Below are 17,720 nucleotides of genomic sequence, written 5' to 3'. Positions count from 1 at the left end.
AAATGATTTAGTATTTTATGCCGTAAAATAATTCATCTTTAATTTTTAAGTCATTTTTATTATCAATGTTATAACTTGCGGAATCAAATTTAGCATACCCTAAATTATATTTAGTTAAAAGGGTATATGTATAGAATCTTTTATAACATGCATTTTCTTATGCTTTATTTAAGAAATTTAAAATTTTATGGACTAAGTCAATCTAATATAGGGTCAAATTGAGCATGGTAAAACAAAAGAAATCTCATTAAATAAATCAAGAGTTATGTTAAACACTGTTGAACACAATACAAGTTTAAACGACAGAGCATAGAGCATAACATAAGCTTTCCTCTACAAATTTGTATTCTAGCTTTTGCTCTTAGTAGATTTATGTGACGTTCTGACTTGCTTTTTCAATTTTTTTTTTGTCCAGCACACTTTCTCAACTACAGTATTTTCCTATCAACATATTTTCGTCGTTTACTCTTATGCAGTCCTCAAAATTTTTATATCCTATGCTTCAAACAAATTTGAAGGTGAAAATGGGATTTAATGTATTCATATATGATTTAATACATCAACGAGTCTATGGGCTTTCTGAAAATTTTTAATTAAGCTTTTAAACAAATAAAATTGTAATTAGTTATTGATCCTTTAGAATTTTTATAATTTGAGTTAGTAAAATTGTCACAACTAATTACTTTTGTATAAGTTTTAAACCGGTCACATTAGCTAAAGAATCTCAATTATAAAAAAAATATAAAACATCAAGGATCACATCATAATTTTTTTAGGTTTAGAAACTTAATTAATTTTTTTTAAGAGTTCAGAAACCAGCCTTCATATTTATATTTGTGTAAAGCTTAAAGCACAAAGTATATCCAAGTTTTTTATTAGGTAGTTATAAAATCTATCTTAAGAAATGAGTAGTTGACCTAATACTTCTAGAATTAATTACTAAAGTATGAAAATAATATTTAATTATCAAAAATCACATTTTATAAACACAAATTAGTTTATAATTGTTAATTTAAAAATACTATATAGATCATGTCCATAATATATATATATATATATATATATATATATATATATATATATATATATATATATATATATATATATATATATATATATATTCGACATCATAGCAATTATCCTTGACTTTTTTTCCTTCGCGACGTTAATATTTTTGTTGTGTCAACTATTATCCAACTCCTCACTTTCTTCTGGGAGGGCAATGGTGAATGCAGGTATACGGATATGGGGGCAATTACCCCACAACATTATATTATATTTAATAATTAAAAATGCCCCCCCCCCCCCCCCCCCCCCAACAAATAATATAAGTGTTGCTCCCATAATACAATTTCTTTAAATAAAGAAAAATTAATAAATAAAAAAGAGAATAAAGCTTTACTAATTTTACTACTTTATCCTACTAATTTTTCCTATTCTCTTTACTAAACGTGTGTTAAAATTGAGTCAATGACATAAATATACAAACACACCCTTTATTTTGATACTTTTGTCGTGAGATTATGAATTTTGTAAAAAAAATTATAATATTTTTCTTCTATATTTTGATATTTTTGTCGTGAGATTATGAATTTCGGAAAAAATTATATTTTTCTTCTATAAAATATATCTTTTTCTGGTCCGCGGGGATTCTCTTCCTATATAACATGTAACTTGCCTCAGTTACCCCAAATGGAGTTGACTATTTCATTCTTCAAAACATTTTTTGTTTTTTTAATAGATTCTTCAAAACATTTATCAGATGGCAAAAATGTTTATCCCCACAAATATTTGGATCCGGATTCTCTGACTTTGGAGAAATAAAGTTATGGTAAACGTGTCACAATCTGATCATTTATTACAAATCTAACGGTTGAAATGTATTAAGTTACTCTAACTTTCCCTCCACAAAGTTAAGGGATCCATTTCCCAAATATTTATGTATGATTACCCACAGATAAATAATTATATTTGTACATGTTTATAAATGAAGACATAAATGAGTGTCAAAGTACTCGATTCACTTCACATGTATTCCTTAAATATCTGTTATAATAAAATTATTTAAATATATAACATGTTGAATGTGATTTTATTGACATTTATAATTTTATTTAAATTTATTTAGGATTAATTATTGACTTTTGTTTGGACTTATGCAATTTAAATATTATAGCTTATTAACTTTTATTCATACTTATGGAATTCAATTATTTTAATTATTGATTTTTGTTTACATTTATAAAATTGAACTATTTTAGCATTTAAATTTAACTTCCAAAATGAATAATCTTGATCAATATATTTGTATGGAATATTTGAATAATCTAAAGTTTGACCTTTGAACTACTATTTTTAAAGAATTAATTAGCATAAAAATATAGCTAAAGTGTTTTTTTTTTTTTTTATAATTATTTTAAGTTGTTTATTAATTTTTCCCTATGGGCCATTCCTACCTATGAGTGAACCTGCAGTCCCAAATTTTATAGAGTATTTCAATTACATGCCAATATGGATATTAGATATTGATTCTAATTTTATCATGTAATTGAAGATTTTTTTGTTGGCAAGTTGAAAAGATAGTTTCTACTTGCATATATAGATAGCATGAACCTATATATGAACATACACAATGATTTTAAAAATATAACCCAAACATTTTTCAAAATAAGCACAACTTATTTAATATTAAATAACTTTGATCTGGCGTACGTCAACATCTAGTAATATATAGAACTTGGAACACGAAGTGTTAGCTATTCAGTCATATACAAAGATAACACACGAACCTCTACATGAACATACAAGATATATAAGGCGTACAAACTAAAGTGTACGCCATCAAAACTTTAATATGAACTAAAAGTCTGTTTGAATTAACTTTTCTATAAGTATTTTTAGAAGAAAAAAGGGAAGAAAAAATAAAATAAACTTTTTTATAAATTAAAATAGCTTATGCATAAGCTAATTTGTAAAAGTTCTTTCATATAATTTCTCTAAAAAAATTAAAAATTATTGCATAAGCTAGTTTTGACTCAAAGTAACTTGTCTCATTTTTTCTTCCTTTTTTCCTCCCATAAATAAGTACTTAGGGTTAAGTTTATCTAAACCAACCCTAATGCGTAAAATTTCAAATCTAGATTATAACATTAGTGCATATTCTGTCAAATCTAGAAATAAAACACCAAAAGTGCCCAAATACTGACATTTTGGATTCGAAATGCTATCTGTATAGTTTTAAAAATGTAATATAGCAAGCTTTATTCAAGACTTAAAACTGAAACTGCATTTGGGGACTGTATCCAAGAGCTTCAAGATGAGTAGCCATAGCCTTGTTCATTGGAGGTGGTCCACACCTTAGCATCTGTAAAGAAGTATTCAGTTCAGTTATAATCTTAACTTTGAGAGTGGGAGGATATGTAGTGCAAAAATGACCTTAATATCTGGTGCTGGTGCAGGGCAATGTGTTTGGATCATTTCCTTAGACACAAATCCAACACCACCATCCCATACTTCTGGTGGCTGCAGGAATATTTATTCACAAAATAAGAAAACAGAAAATGAAGGAATAATACCAAGCAAAGATTAAGACAGCTATTTTGAAACAAATAGGCCTAATGATATGAAATGGCATTAGAAGTAAAGAGTTAGCTAACCTGATTTAAAACATAATAAACTTTGAATCGATCCGGGAAAGCAATGGCAAAAGCATCCAGCTCTTCCTATATAAAAAATAAATAAAATTCAAGATACAGATTGAACAAAATCAGTAATTTCTACATCACAAAACAAGGTTGAGTTGAGAATTATGAACTGTAGTCTATATATTCCATTCTTATTTTCTGTTTGTGATTACTTCAACTGAATTTTAAAGATATTTCTCTGTTCGATGAATTAATATTCAAAGGATAAAGGACTTAGGTACATAAGGTTTACATATATAGTGCATTCTTTGTTTAATGTATCATTTATTAACATCTCCATACATAAACTTAAAAGATTCTTATCAGAATTTCGATGGATGATACTTTTAATACTCACTTGATGTGCACAAATCATAGAGCTCAAAGTAGAGGAGAGAAGTTCCATAGAAAAGGAAAGTCATTGTATTGATTGAATAAAATTGTGAAATGAATACAGATGCTATGCATTTATAAGATGAAGCTGCAGCTCATTATGACAATTCATCAAGTAGCTACAACATCAAGATCTCCTAACTACTCAAATATTATCTTAGAGACTGAAATGCGTGAGATTTCCTTTGTAATCAGACGTTCACTCCTCTATCAGTGGATTCAGCCAAGAATTACAGATCCAGACAAGTCACTGTGCTATATTAGATCAGTGTAGAGTATTTTTCCAGGAGGTGCAAGGATATCTGATCTCATTAAACCAATAGTTTACTGTCTTGAGATACAAAAAGTTACGTGTCCTAACTCCTAATTGCTAAATATCCCAAATAATGTTACCAAACTCCATTGAATTGAGTCTCACTGCATTTGTAAATTGCAGACAGATATGCTATGTTACTTAATCATGGGTGATTTTACATATGAAATTAATGTCATTTACTGAGACTTAATTCATATTCCTTCATCTGATAGTTGAATGTGAATTCTTACGTCTATGTTTCTTCTTTATATTCTTTCTAGTTTGTATGTGGTGGATGATAGTTTAGATGATGCTGATGGCACTGGCTGGATGTCACCCCCTACCAGATGAAGGTTAAGGTGAAATTCTAAATGATCACGGATGGAGTTTTTCATGCTTTGTAACCAACACCGAGATGATCAGATTTGTTGCTCAGGAGGAGTCTTCAGGACTTGTCTGTCTTCTCTAGAAATCCCTACATGGACTCAAACAGTTCTTAAGGGCATGGTTTGGCAGATTTATCACTATGGTCCAGTAGTTTCATATGACTCAGTTCTGTATTGTCATTCAATCACAGGGTTATTTTGTCTGTCTTCTCTAGAAACCCCTAACATGGTCTCAAACAGTCCTTAGGGAATGGTTTAGCATATTTAGCTCTATGATCCAGTAGTTTCACATGACTTTAACTTATGTATTATCATTCAATCACAGGGTGCATTTACTTGATTGTGTACATCAAGGACATTGTCATTGTGGGTAATGATCACCATGGCATTGCACGGATAAAGCAACATCTTTGTCTCCACTTTCAGAATAAAAACTTGGTAGACACTGATATTTCTTGGGGATAGAGGCGATACAATCCAAGAATGGCATTGCAATTTTCCAAAGAAAGTATGCAATGAACACCCTAGAGGAAACAGGATTGATGGATGATAAGCCTATTGATACTCTTATGGATCCTAATTTCAAACTTCTGCTAAGATAAGGGAACCACTTTTAAACCTAGAAAGGTATAAAAGAAAACTGATTGGGAAACTGAACTATTTAATTAACTATTGCTGATCTAGAAGCCAGTGTCGTGAGTGAATTTCTTCATTTTCCCTATGAAATACAATAGGATGCAATAATCTGCATCTTGAAATATATTAAAGAAGCTCTAGCAAAAGATCTTTGATATAAACACAAAGGTCATACTCAAGTTGTAGGGTATTGGAATACAGATTAAGTAAACTCTCCCACTGACAAAAGGTCTACTCTTGGTTAATGCATCTTTATTGGTAAATGATCCGACTTCTTGGAAAAGCAAGAAACAAAGTGTAGTTTGCAAGATCTATTGAAGAAGTGGAGTATCGATTTGTGACTTAAACTTGATAGGAGACCAATAGTTGAATGATCCATCCACGAAATTCATGATTTGCCAGAAGATGGACGCAGGAACCAAAGCATTGGAGCAAGAACTTCATGAATCTGAGGGAAAAACACAAGCTTCACTGCAACAGATGGAAGATCGATTGTTACAAAGAATTTGTGAGATGTTGGGTAATCGTGAAGGTAACCCTAATTTAGGGGCAAATGGGACAAACAACAATACTAGTGCCAATGTCGGAGGAAACAGGCATGGGGAAAACTTGAACCACAGAGGTAGCGATAGTTCCAATTCAATGAGTTAAGAGATTGCGGAGAGATTTAGGAAGATGGAATTACCCATTTTCGAAGGAGAAGATGCACTTGGTTGGATAGGTCGAATCGAGAGATACTTTCGCTTGAGAAACATCAATGAACAGGAAAAAATTGGAAGTTGTTCTTGTGGAAATTGAAGGAGAAACACTTTCTTGGTTACAATGGTGGGAATCTTACATCGAGAATATTAGGTGGGAAGAATTTAAAGAAGCAATCTTGAAAAGATTTCAACCGACAATGGTGGAGAATTCATTTGAAATTCTGCTAGGGTTGAAGCAAGAAGGTTCTGTGAGGGAATATAGGAGGCAATTCGAGGTATTGGCAAACCCATTAAAGATCAACTAGCCACAATACTTAGTGGGATTTTTGCTAATGGTCTCAAGGAGGAGATTCAAGCAAAAGTAAGGATTCATAGGCCTTCTTCATTGAAGGAGATGATGGACATTGCATTACTAATTGATGAAAGGAATGGGATCAGCAATAAGAAAGGTTAGTATTTCCATCACAAAACCCAGTTCCAGAATCGTAGTGGGGGAAACCAGAGAACAAACCAACCAACGGATGGTTGCATTAATTTTGGGCCGAATGTGTTTGGTGGAAATAGTAGGCTTCGATCTAATGATGGAGGAAATAAGGAGGGAATACAAAACCGAGCAATTGTAGATGAAAGGAGTAAAATTCCTAGTGGTTTGAGGTGACTGCCTAATGAGGAATATCATGAAAAGATGAGGAAAGGTCTTTGATTTACATGTAATGAGAAATATTCCCCACATGTATGCAAAAACAAAATGTTTAAGATCATGATCATGGAGGATGGTGAAATAGGGGAAGAAGGTGACAGGGAGAAGGAAGAGATTGTTTCGGAGGGTCAATTTAAAAATCTAACCCTGTGTATCATGGATGGATTGACATCAAAAAAATCATTCATGATGTGGGGAGAAATCTTGGAAAACAAAGTGTTGGTGCTTGTCGATAGTTGGGCAACACAACTTCATATCTGCGAAATTGGTGAAAAATTGAAGGCTACCAATAGAACCTACGATACCTTATTATGTGAAGGTTGGAGGGGGGTAAAGGATTAAAACCAGTGGAGTGTGTAAGGGCCTACAAATGAAGACGCAGAACATGTTATTTAAGGCAGATTTTTATGTGTTTGCTTTGGATGGGGAGGACATAGTTTTGGGAATGGAATGGTTGGAGGATATGGATGATATGAGAACAAATTTCAAAGACCCAACTTTAAGAATTAAGAAAGATGGAGTCAAATATACATTGAAGGGTGACCCTACCCTTTGCAAAGGTGAAGTATCAGCAAAAAAACATTATCAAGGATTACAAGAAAGGGATGAAGGCTTTATAGTGGAGTGTTTGCTTCTCCAACCAGAAAAGGCAGGAGACGATGAGATTCCAGCAACTATAAAAAGTTTTGGAAGAATTTGAGGCAGTATTCCAAGTTGAACAAAGGTTACCACCAAAGAGGAGACAAGACCATACAATAGTATTGAAGGAAGGGACAATTATTCCCAATCTCAGACCTTACCGGTATCCTCATTTTCAAAAAAATGAAATTGAGAAGTTAGTAGCTAACAAGTCAAAAATAGGAATCATAAGGCCTAGCGTAAGCCCTTATTCTAGCCCTATTATATTGGTTACAAAGAAGGATGGAAGCTGGCATTTCTGTGTGGATTATAAAGCATTGAACAAGATCACAATTCCTAATAAGTTCCCGATTCCACTAATAGATGAATTGTTAAATGAGTTGGCAGGTGCAATAATTTTTTCCAAGTTGGATCTTAAATTAGGCTATCACCAGATTAGAATAACAAAAAGGAAGATATACCCAAAACAACTTTTTGAACACATGAGGGTCATTACGAATATTTAGTCATTACTAAAACCATATTTGAGGAAATTTGTTTTGGTATTCTTTGACGATATACTAATATACAACAAGGATGAGGAAAGTCATGTGAAGCAGTTCAGGAAGGTTTTTCAATTGTTACAGCAACATAAATTGGTAGTTAAGAAAAAGAAGTGTGATTTTGGGGTTTTAAAAGTAGAATATTTGGGGCATATAAGTCCTGGTGGAGGGGTTTCAGCTGACCCAAAGAAGTTGGAAGTGATGGTAAATTGGCCCACCCAAAAAGAAGTAAAAGGGTTGAGAGGGTTTTTGGGTATCACAAGCTATTACAGGCGTTTTGTGAAAGGTTACGGATTGATAGCAAGGCCTCTTGCGGAGTTACTCAAGAAAGATGGTTTTAAGTGGACTGAAGAGGCTGAAAGTTCTTTCAATCAGCTCAAGCAAGCAATGACTTCTTTGCCAATTTTGGTTGTTCTAAATTTCTCCAAGCCATTTATTGTTGAAACAGATGCATCTAGTAAAGGAGTGGGGGCTGTTTTGTTACAAGAGGGGAAACCTGTTTCATTTTTTAGCCTGAAATTATCACCACGGGCTCAACAAAAATCAGCTTATGAATGAGAGTTGATGGCTATTGTAATGTCAGTACAGAAATGGAGACATTATCTCCTTGGTCAGCATTTTATCATCAAAACAGATCAAAAGAGCTTAAAATTTCTTACTGATCAACGAATTATGAGGGAGGATCAATTTAAATAGACATCCAATTTGTTTGTTTTTGACTTTGAAATGCAATACAAACTAGGAAGTATAAACAGAGCAGCAAATGCCCTCTCCAGACAAATGATGTAGTTAGTTTTGTCAAGATTAATTTAGCTGAATGGGAGCCATGGGAGAAAGAACTCGCAAGTGATGAAAGCATGAAACAACTTATACAAAAGGTCACCATACAACTTGAGACCCTTCCAAATTTTTCTAAGGACCTATTATTCTACAAGGATAAGTTGATGCTACCTAAGCATTTTTCTCGAATACCTATGATTCTTTTAGAGTTCCATTCTTCACCTCAGGTAGGCCACTTAGGTTTTTTTAGAACTTACAAGCGCATTTTGGCTGTTTTTTTTTTTCATTGGGAGGGTATGAAAGGTGATATCAAGCAATTTATCGCCAAGTGCAGTACATGCCAATGGAATAAATATGAAACCTTATCCCCAGCGGGTTTATTACAACCATTGCCTATTCCTTCGAAGGTATGGCCTGATATTTCTATGGACTTCATTGGAGGGTTGCCTAGGGTGCAAGGCAAAGACGCTATTATGGTTGTTGTTGATCGGTTAACGAAATATGCTCATTTTATGGTATTGGGGCATCCTTTTACTGCTAAAGAGGTGGCAGAGGTGTTTATCATGAAAGTATTATAATTACATGGTTTTCCGACTTCAATTGTATCTGATAGAGACAAAATTTTCCTCAGCCATTTTTGGACAGAATTATTCAAACAGTCGGGTACCAAATTAAAGTACAGTTCAGCTTTTCACCCACAAACGGATGGCTAAATAGAGGTAGTTAACAGATGCCTTGAGGCATATTTATGTTGTTTTGTGGGGGGATAAACCTCGTTCTTGGCCTAAATGTTTGTGTTGGGCGGAATTATGGTTCAATACCAACTTTAATATCTTCATAAGAATGACTCTATTCAAGGCTCTATATGGAAGAGAACCCCCACCCATCATTAAACTAAGGTCTCAATTTTCCATCTACTGTTGAGGCAATTAATACGTTGGTAGAAGATAGAGATGTTGTGCTTGACCAGTTACATCAAAATTTGATTGTGGCTCAACAAAGGATGAAGAAACAAGCAGATAAGCATAGAAGGGATGTGACTTTAGTGGAAGGAGATTGGGTGTATCTCAAAGCTTCCCCATACAAATGGAAGTCCTTAGCTAAGAGGATTGGGAAAGTAGGTGCAGTGGCTTATAAATTGTCTTTACCTACTTATTGTAAGATCCATCCAGTGTTCCTTGTTAGCAAGCTGAAGCAAGCAGTTCGTGCTAAATATCAACTGCAACAACTACCAGCAACATTGACAGAGGATTGGGAACTTTATCCTCAGTTGGAGGATGTATGTGTTGGCTCTACGTTATAACAAGCAAGGACATACAAAAGTTCTAGTAAAGTGGGCGTAGCTCCTTGATTGTGACAATTCATGGGAAACCATTGAGGACATTCAACATCACTTTCTAGATTTTCACCTTGAGGACAAGGTGAAAGTTTTAGGGGGGAGTATTGATAGGAGACCAATAGTTAAGAGAGTCTACAGCAGGCATAGAAGGAGGGACACAATTGTAACATAATAAGTCTTTAAATTGAAAAAGGAAGAGAGTTAGTTGGGGGGGGGGGGGGGGTGAGGAGGATAACAGAATTGTAGGAGAGAAGAGGTCTCTCGAATACCTCATCATATTTTCCTTTTGGTTGTATTGATCCTGACTTTTGTTGAATAATATACAAGGCTCAGACCTAAAATTCTTTTCATACTACTCAATCTTTCTATAACATCAGTTGGAATCTATCAAAACTATCTGTGAGCTTATCTAGATCAAACAGTTGCTTAAAGACTTGAGATTTGGGAAGACTACATAGATGACACCCATTTGTGATAATTTAGAAGGCCTTATGCATTGCCTTAAATTTGTTCTTTCATTAGAAGGACAAACATATTGAGATAGATTGTCATTTCAATATTTTATTAGACAAGATATTATCCAAAGTCATGATCACTAGCTTTGTAGATTCAAATGATCAATTCACAGATATTTTCACCCAATCATTGAGAAACTCTCGAATTGGTCATATATTTGACTAGCTTGGTAACATAAAATTTATATGTTCCAATTTGAGGGAGTGTTGGAAATATGCAATTATAGTAATATTGGAAGTAGGGCAGAATATGTTCTTGTAATTATGTCAATTATGTTAACTATATAGTCTTGTAATTATCCTTGGACTTATGACACTTAATATCTAAATTTTCTGCTGTGATTCATACACAAGGATATATTTACATGTCCTCTCGTTTCTCTCTCTTTCAACAATAGGTGATCATGGAAAATATTTGTAGAAAGAAATAGGGAAAACTTTCATGTATTATTCTGCAGTAAAAGTACTGCTTATGTAGAAATATTACATTAAAGACTTTTCCTTGACTCAAGGAATAATAAAAGGAAATGATGGCTGAGTAATTGAGATTTGAGAGCATATTCTAAACATATCAAAGGTACATGCTACATGTACAAGCACAAGAATGGATAGAAGATTTTACCTTCAAAAGAATGTCATCATATGTGACATTTGCATATATCAAATTTATGTTGGTTTTGTCCTGTGAGTTTTCCAATATAGCCCTTGTAACCTCAAGAAAAAGAAAAAATATATAATTATTACTAATTCAAAGTTCCAAAATGTAGAAATTGAAACATCAAAGGAAGGCATAGAAGCTCAGCAATCCTTTACTTATACATACTTGAAACATTGGGGTGATGCCAGTGCCACCAGCAATCATACCAAAAGCTCTTACTTGGTTGGGCTGGTACTTAAAACGTCCCTGAAGATATTAGATATTAGAGTAAGTACATTGCAAATAATTATGCATTAGATATTTTTAGAATATAAGGATTTCCTATGTCAAGAATATCATTGTTGTTAAAAATATAAAATCATTCATAAACCTTTACCTAATAATCATTCATAATGTTAAAGATATAATTGAAAACGCACGAGTAGGAATAAGCATATAGTTATGTCAAAATATATTTTAGGAAGTTTTAGATATTATTCCTACTGTATTTTAATTCTTTATATTTGTTGTATCTGCTATTAATACTAGGTTTGTATATTTATAAACAATCCCACAATTACAGGGATTTGTTCCCTAGAATAACAATCCCACAATCACAGGGATTTGTCCCCTAGAATAGACTGTTCCTATTTCCTAAAATAGCCAACAGGCTCATGTACAAATCTGATGTATCTCATGATTAAAATAATATATGAACATATGATTTCTTCTAAATTTGAGAAGTTAATAAGTGATGTAGTGCAAATGTTTGAGATAAAACAAGATTATGGATTCAAAATTTTCACAACCACAAAATCTAAATTTGAATAAGGAGGAAAGAAACATAATATCAGTTATTTTGAGGTCTGAAAGTTCAAATGACTAATAGTTGCACAACTCAATCCATTAAAGAAATCTAATCCAATTTTCATTTGAAAGAAATGTTATGCTTCAAGAGTTCTGACAAGGAGTATCAAGTCAAGGTATACATACATTTAGGAAACATTATTAGGTTTTAATTTACGGGAATTAAAGACACCGTTATTCCCACTGTTATTGATTGGACCAACAAGCAATGAGATGATCAATACAGGTGGTAAAAATAAAAATAGTAAAGCAGCACTTTGAGGGGCTGCAACTTCTCACCACCAGAATTACTCAAGTCCCCCTCACCCCCTCCCCATCCCACATTTTCCCTACTCTATTTAACCAACTCATCCATAGCAGACTCCTCAAACTTCTCTCCACCCACCTAACAACAATACATATTTACACAAATTAATAGTTCCCTACTCCTTCTTCATGTGCTTCTTCATCCTATTGTATACTTGGGTAATAGGAGGTCTAACATACACTTACAATAAACAACATTGTTGATTAGAGTAACAACTTGTTTGATTATCAATATGCCCAATTCAATACAATGAATCCAAAACTTGCTAATATGTAACAGAAGATAATATGACCAATAGTAACAGAAGCTAATTGAATAACATCTAATAATAAATTATTTTGACAAATACAGGGAAATAAACTTTAGAACCTTTGGTCCCTTCACAGCCATGTAATCACCTTCACGCATCTCCCTAAAGTGATGAGACATCCTACCTTGTGGATACATCTAATTATTATCCAAAGAATACAGATAACAAAAATCAATATAATAAATTAACAATAATCAAACACTGAAAAAAAAAAAAAAAAGTTTAGTGGTACCTTTACAACCAATTCAAAGTATCCAACATCAGTATCCAATGTTGTTGGAGTATATGGTTTCACAACTTCTTCACCAAGACTATCTTTCCCTCTGCAAGGATCAAAGACATTCAAGATGTATTATAATTCATCAAACTACATTCATTGAGTGTTAGCTAGTAAGTAGAAACTCAAAAAACTTGTTGTGGTGTCTGACCAAAATTAAATTAGGGACTGCGTCATCGAATGAATAGGTAAAGTGATAGTAATGTAAACCTGCAGCTGATATGTTGTCCAATAGGAAGTCCCAATACTGAATCAGGAGTAGGAAGATCAAATCTGAACGTGGCAACATTATGGCTGAGTTGAGTGCGTTTAACAAGTTTAAACTCCTTGAAGTTCTCAGGATCCAAGCACCCTACCAAGAAACAAAGAAACTTTATTTATTGAATTGCTGTCGATGACAAGAATCAACTCCTTCCAAAAGCTTGAGTTACTAGGTGAAGGCTCAAGAATGCATAGACCCACCACCCACTTTATGCTATAACTCAATTGTTAATCATAAGAATGAGGGTAACAAAAAAGATAAAAATCCCAACTTAACTTTGATATCGTGCAAGAACCAACAATATTGCAATTATAAGTTAAACTACCAGACGACAAACAAATTTAAAAGAACTAACATGCAAGCTTTAAGTTTATACACACACAGTAATACTAAACAAATAAAATTGGCATTTTATGAGCAAATGAAACTAAAAAATTCTTTCCATTAAATAAATTAAAAAGGTCCCTTTTTTGATGTCTTTTCCTTCATGGAGATACTACTAAGTGGAAATAATTTCTGCATCACAATTTCCCATTTTATGAAATAAATAGAAAAAAAAGGTGCTTAATACGTCAAATGAGTTCTGTTACATCACATTTCTCCAACGATAAATCATTTTGCAAAAACAAAGCCTTGGTGCCACTTAGCAACTTCAGAGGTCACGTGAATTTGGCACACCCACATGCATATTTTTAATATAAATTAGGACCCATTTCTAGAGAAATCAAAACAACTCAGCCCATTTCGAAAGCAAATCAAAATTTCAAATTATTGGTGACATTAAAAAATGAGAAGAAAACAAAAAAGAGACCTTTAGGCTTCTTGGTGACATAGTAATAGTAGGCGGTGCCACCAACAATGGCAACAAGAGCAACTGCCATGCTTATCATCTCAACCCTGTGACTCTGCAAAAAGTCCATATTTTGAGATCTGGAATTTTCCGACGATGAATTGAATGGCTTCTAATTCCTTTTTTGGTTACAAGAGAAAATGGGTTCTTCTTCTGATTGTAATGTAAAGTGGCTATTGGTTTTGGGTCAAAATGGTGGCAGAAAATGGCAATGAATTAAAATTTATATGCCTTCACAACACAACTCATCTCCGATTTCTCCCTCTCACGCAGACGCTGGTGTCATATTCTATTTTATTTTATCCGCTAAATTATATATTGTTTATCATTTAATTTTGAGTGTTAAATAGAAATATTGATGGTTTTTAATTTTAACTTTAAGATAATATGTTGAAGGTAGGATAAGTGGCACAAAAATTTTAACCGTTGGATGAATCTCACTTCATAGATTATATGTGCATCTACCGCACCATATATCACTTCTCGAGGGATTCTAGGGTGGGAAAGGAAATGTGACCATTGGATATATTATTTTTCTAATCAAAGGTAGAGATTTTTTCTTTTATTCTATGTTGCTTTTTCTTTTTCTTTTCCCTTTTTTCCGACTATGGCGCCGCCGTGAATGGAGATCCTACAAATCTGCCATGCGAATGGAAGAGAAAAGGGTAGGGATAGATGTGGGAAGACAAAGAAAAAAGGAAAAAAAGTAGATTAAATTATATTTTGATCTTTATTTTATTTATTAAATTTATTTTTATTCTTTATTTTTAAGATAATTATTTTATTATTTATCTTTTAAATTTAGATTAATTTAATTTTTTTATAAAATAATAATTATTTTTAATTTTGAGATTAATTTTAAATTTTTTTATATATTCAAGATTTATAATTAAGATTGACTTATATGAAAATTGTTAACGTAACTAATGTTTCATTAAAAAAATATTACAAATATGTGAAGCATAAAATAAATCTAAAAGACATAGAAAATTTAAAAATTATAATTTCATAATATTTTCTAGTTACTTATACAACATATTTTTACATGATTTTTATTATGTTTATAACTTTTATAAAATTAAATATCAATTATATTTTATAAATTTTATATATTTAAATTTATTATTACAAATTTCACATCTCAAATTAATAAAAAGTTAATTTAAAATTATGTCATAATTTTAAAAATTATTATTATTTTAAAACGACTAAATTGATTGAAATATAAAAGATAAAGATAAAATTGAATTAAAAATTAATTTAAAATTATGTCATAAATTTAAAAAATATTATTATTTTAAAACGACTAAGTTGATCGAAATATAAAAGATAAAGATAAAATTGAATATTTTAATAAATAAAGAACTAAAATGTAAAATAAAAGAATAAAATTATAATTTAATAGAAAAATAAAAGAGAAAAGATTAAAAAAATGTTAACCCCGAAGGAGGTTTGGGAAAGAGAAAAGATTAAATACAAATTTTTGTGGGAACTAATAAAGTGTAGTAGATACACATGTAACCTATGAAATTGAGATTCATATGATGGTTAAATTTTTTATTTTTAATGATAGATCACTTGTATAACTAGTTTTTTTTTTTAACCCAAAACTTAGAAAACAAAAAAAAAGGAAGATTACATCCTACGGAACATTGTTCCAACCACATCTGTCGTCACAAACGGGTGTAAATCCTCAGGCATGGCAACACCACAATTTGGCCCTAATTTTGACAGAAAATCTGCACTTTGGTTTCCTTCTCGAAGAGAATGGCAAGCACAAACACTACAAGACTATTGCAGTAACTCCTTAATGTGAGAAATGATAGGAGCATACTTATGAAACACATCCAATGGTTCCAACACCAAATTGACTACCAATAACGAATCAGAAATACAAAGTATATTGCGAAAGTTAGCTCTCCACGCCAACTTCATACCATGTAAGATAGCTAATAATTCCGCTTTGAGATTGCCCACAACTCCAACATCCCCATAAAAAAAAAATATAGCTCCAACGCCACTGTATGGCCTTCACTAGAACATTCCAGTTCTATCCCTGTCCTACTCACATACCATATATGATCATTACAATCCAATGCACATGGAAACACACAAGGGTAAACTAGAGTAAAAAAGAAACAACATATATATATATACAACAAAAGAACATCAACACTTTTAGTAAATCATCACATCATCATCTCACTCCAATACTACTAACACAATTGAAGTTAGATAAACACATAGAAAGGGGGGGTTAAATATGTGTTTGAGTGTGAACAAGGGCATTTCAAAATATTTTCGCAAGAAGACTTTCTTTCGTCCTATAAAATGATGTTGTTGTATATTAGATATGAACTACCCAAGATAGGTTTAACAAAAACATTTTACGTTAGGGAATTTCATCATCTGCTCAGATTAAATATTTCTAAAGAGAAAAACCGTTCTTTTGAATAATCAATTGAACACATGTGGTTTTTTTTTTTAAATATAGTTTTAATAGACGATAGGTATTGGATGAAGTTTTTGATATTTAAAACCAACTGAATGAAGTGCGTCTAAATCATTTAAATTCAAGAGCACGTTTTTATACTAGTTCACTCAAATTGAGCTACTAGTCTCCTTCAATTGAAGGGTTCCACTAGATAAAAAATTAAGTACAAGTATTATTTGTTCAGCCTCTTCATGCTCGCAGTGAGTATTATAGACCACCCAGGTCACGACCACTCCTGGTCCCAGGTATTCTCAACCACTTCTGTTCGTCAACTTCAATCGCAAACGCTAGTATTTTTAAACCACTTCTGGTTTCCCGAGTATTCTCAACCACTCCTGGTTCTTCAACTTCACTTGCTGACACTAATATTCTTCAGTCAGCCACTTCTGGCTCCTAGTGAGTATTATCGACCACCTCATGGCCCACCAGCTTCACTCACTAACGCTAGTATTCTTTGATCAGCTACTTCTGGCTCATAGTTGTCGCAACCCGAAAATTTCTGATCTTGCGGCTAATGGTTTAGACATCCTTTTAAAAGTCTCATCAATTAAGGAATGCCCGGATACCAGACTAATCCTTAATTAATGGTTTTGAAAATAGGTTCATGGAGTCGCCACCAATATTTTACTCAAAACATTGGAAAAAGAAAAGGTTTTTAAAAGTCCAATAATGGCCTTGATAACCAGAATTGGGTTCGGGGGTCGGTTACGTGTAGGGAAGGTATTAAGCACCCCTACAACGCCCTTAATCGGTACCCTATGACGAAGTTAACATTATAAATAATAATAATATAAATATTAAATCCCCTTTTATTGATGACTATTTACATGCTTGAAATTTAGATTAAACAATTGACTCTAAAATATCTACATGATTATTTTTATTATAACAATGTAAAATAAAAGAAGAGAAAGATAAAACAAGAGATTGATGAGTAATACCTCGTAACAAGCTTTATTGGATCTTCAACTATGGAGGTTTTAGGTGCTTTGTGGCAACCTTTCACACTATAATAAGCCTCACAAAACTCAAGAAGTACAATAGGAGAGAGAGAGAGAAAAAAGGGAGAAATTTCGAGCTCTATGGAGCTTTGGACAAAATTTTGGA

General features: G+C 32.5%; 1 protein-coding gene across 1 annotated transcript; it reads right to left on the bottom strand.

Annotated features, from left to right (window-relative positions):
- Window positions 1-2,709: 2,709 nt before the first annotated feature.
- On the bottom strand, window positions 2,710-14,433 carry LOC109817021 (NADH--cytochrome b5 reductase 1). The gene is made up of 9 exons (XM_020382215.3): window positions 14,081-14,433; window positions 13,218-13,359; window positions 12,963-13,053; window positions 12,790-12,867; window positions 11,433-11,513; window positions 11,232-11,321; window positions 3,657-3,722; window positions 3,436-3,522; window positions 2,710-3,364 (listed from the first exon to the last, which is right to left on the bottom strand). Exons 1-9 carry the CDS (start codon window positions 14,187-14,189, stop codon window positions 3,272-3,274), a joined length of 837 nt encoding a protein of 278 aa, XP_020237804.1. The 5' UTR covers window positions 14,190-14,433; the 3' UTR covers window positions 2,710-3,271.
- Between the last annotated feature and the right edge of the window lie 3,287 nt (window positions 14,434-17,720).

Source organism: Cajanus cajan, chromosome 1, assembly GCF_000230855.2.
Source record: "Cajanus cajan strain Asha chromosome 1, NIPB_CcT2T_4, whole genome shotgun sequence".
Lineage (NCBI taxonomy): Eukaryota > Viridiplantae > Streptophyta > Magnoliopsida > Fabales > Fabaceae > Cajanus > Cajanus cajan.
This window is presented reverse-complemented; position numbering and strand designations above follow the sequence as displayed.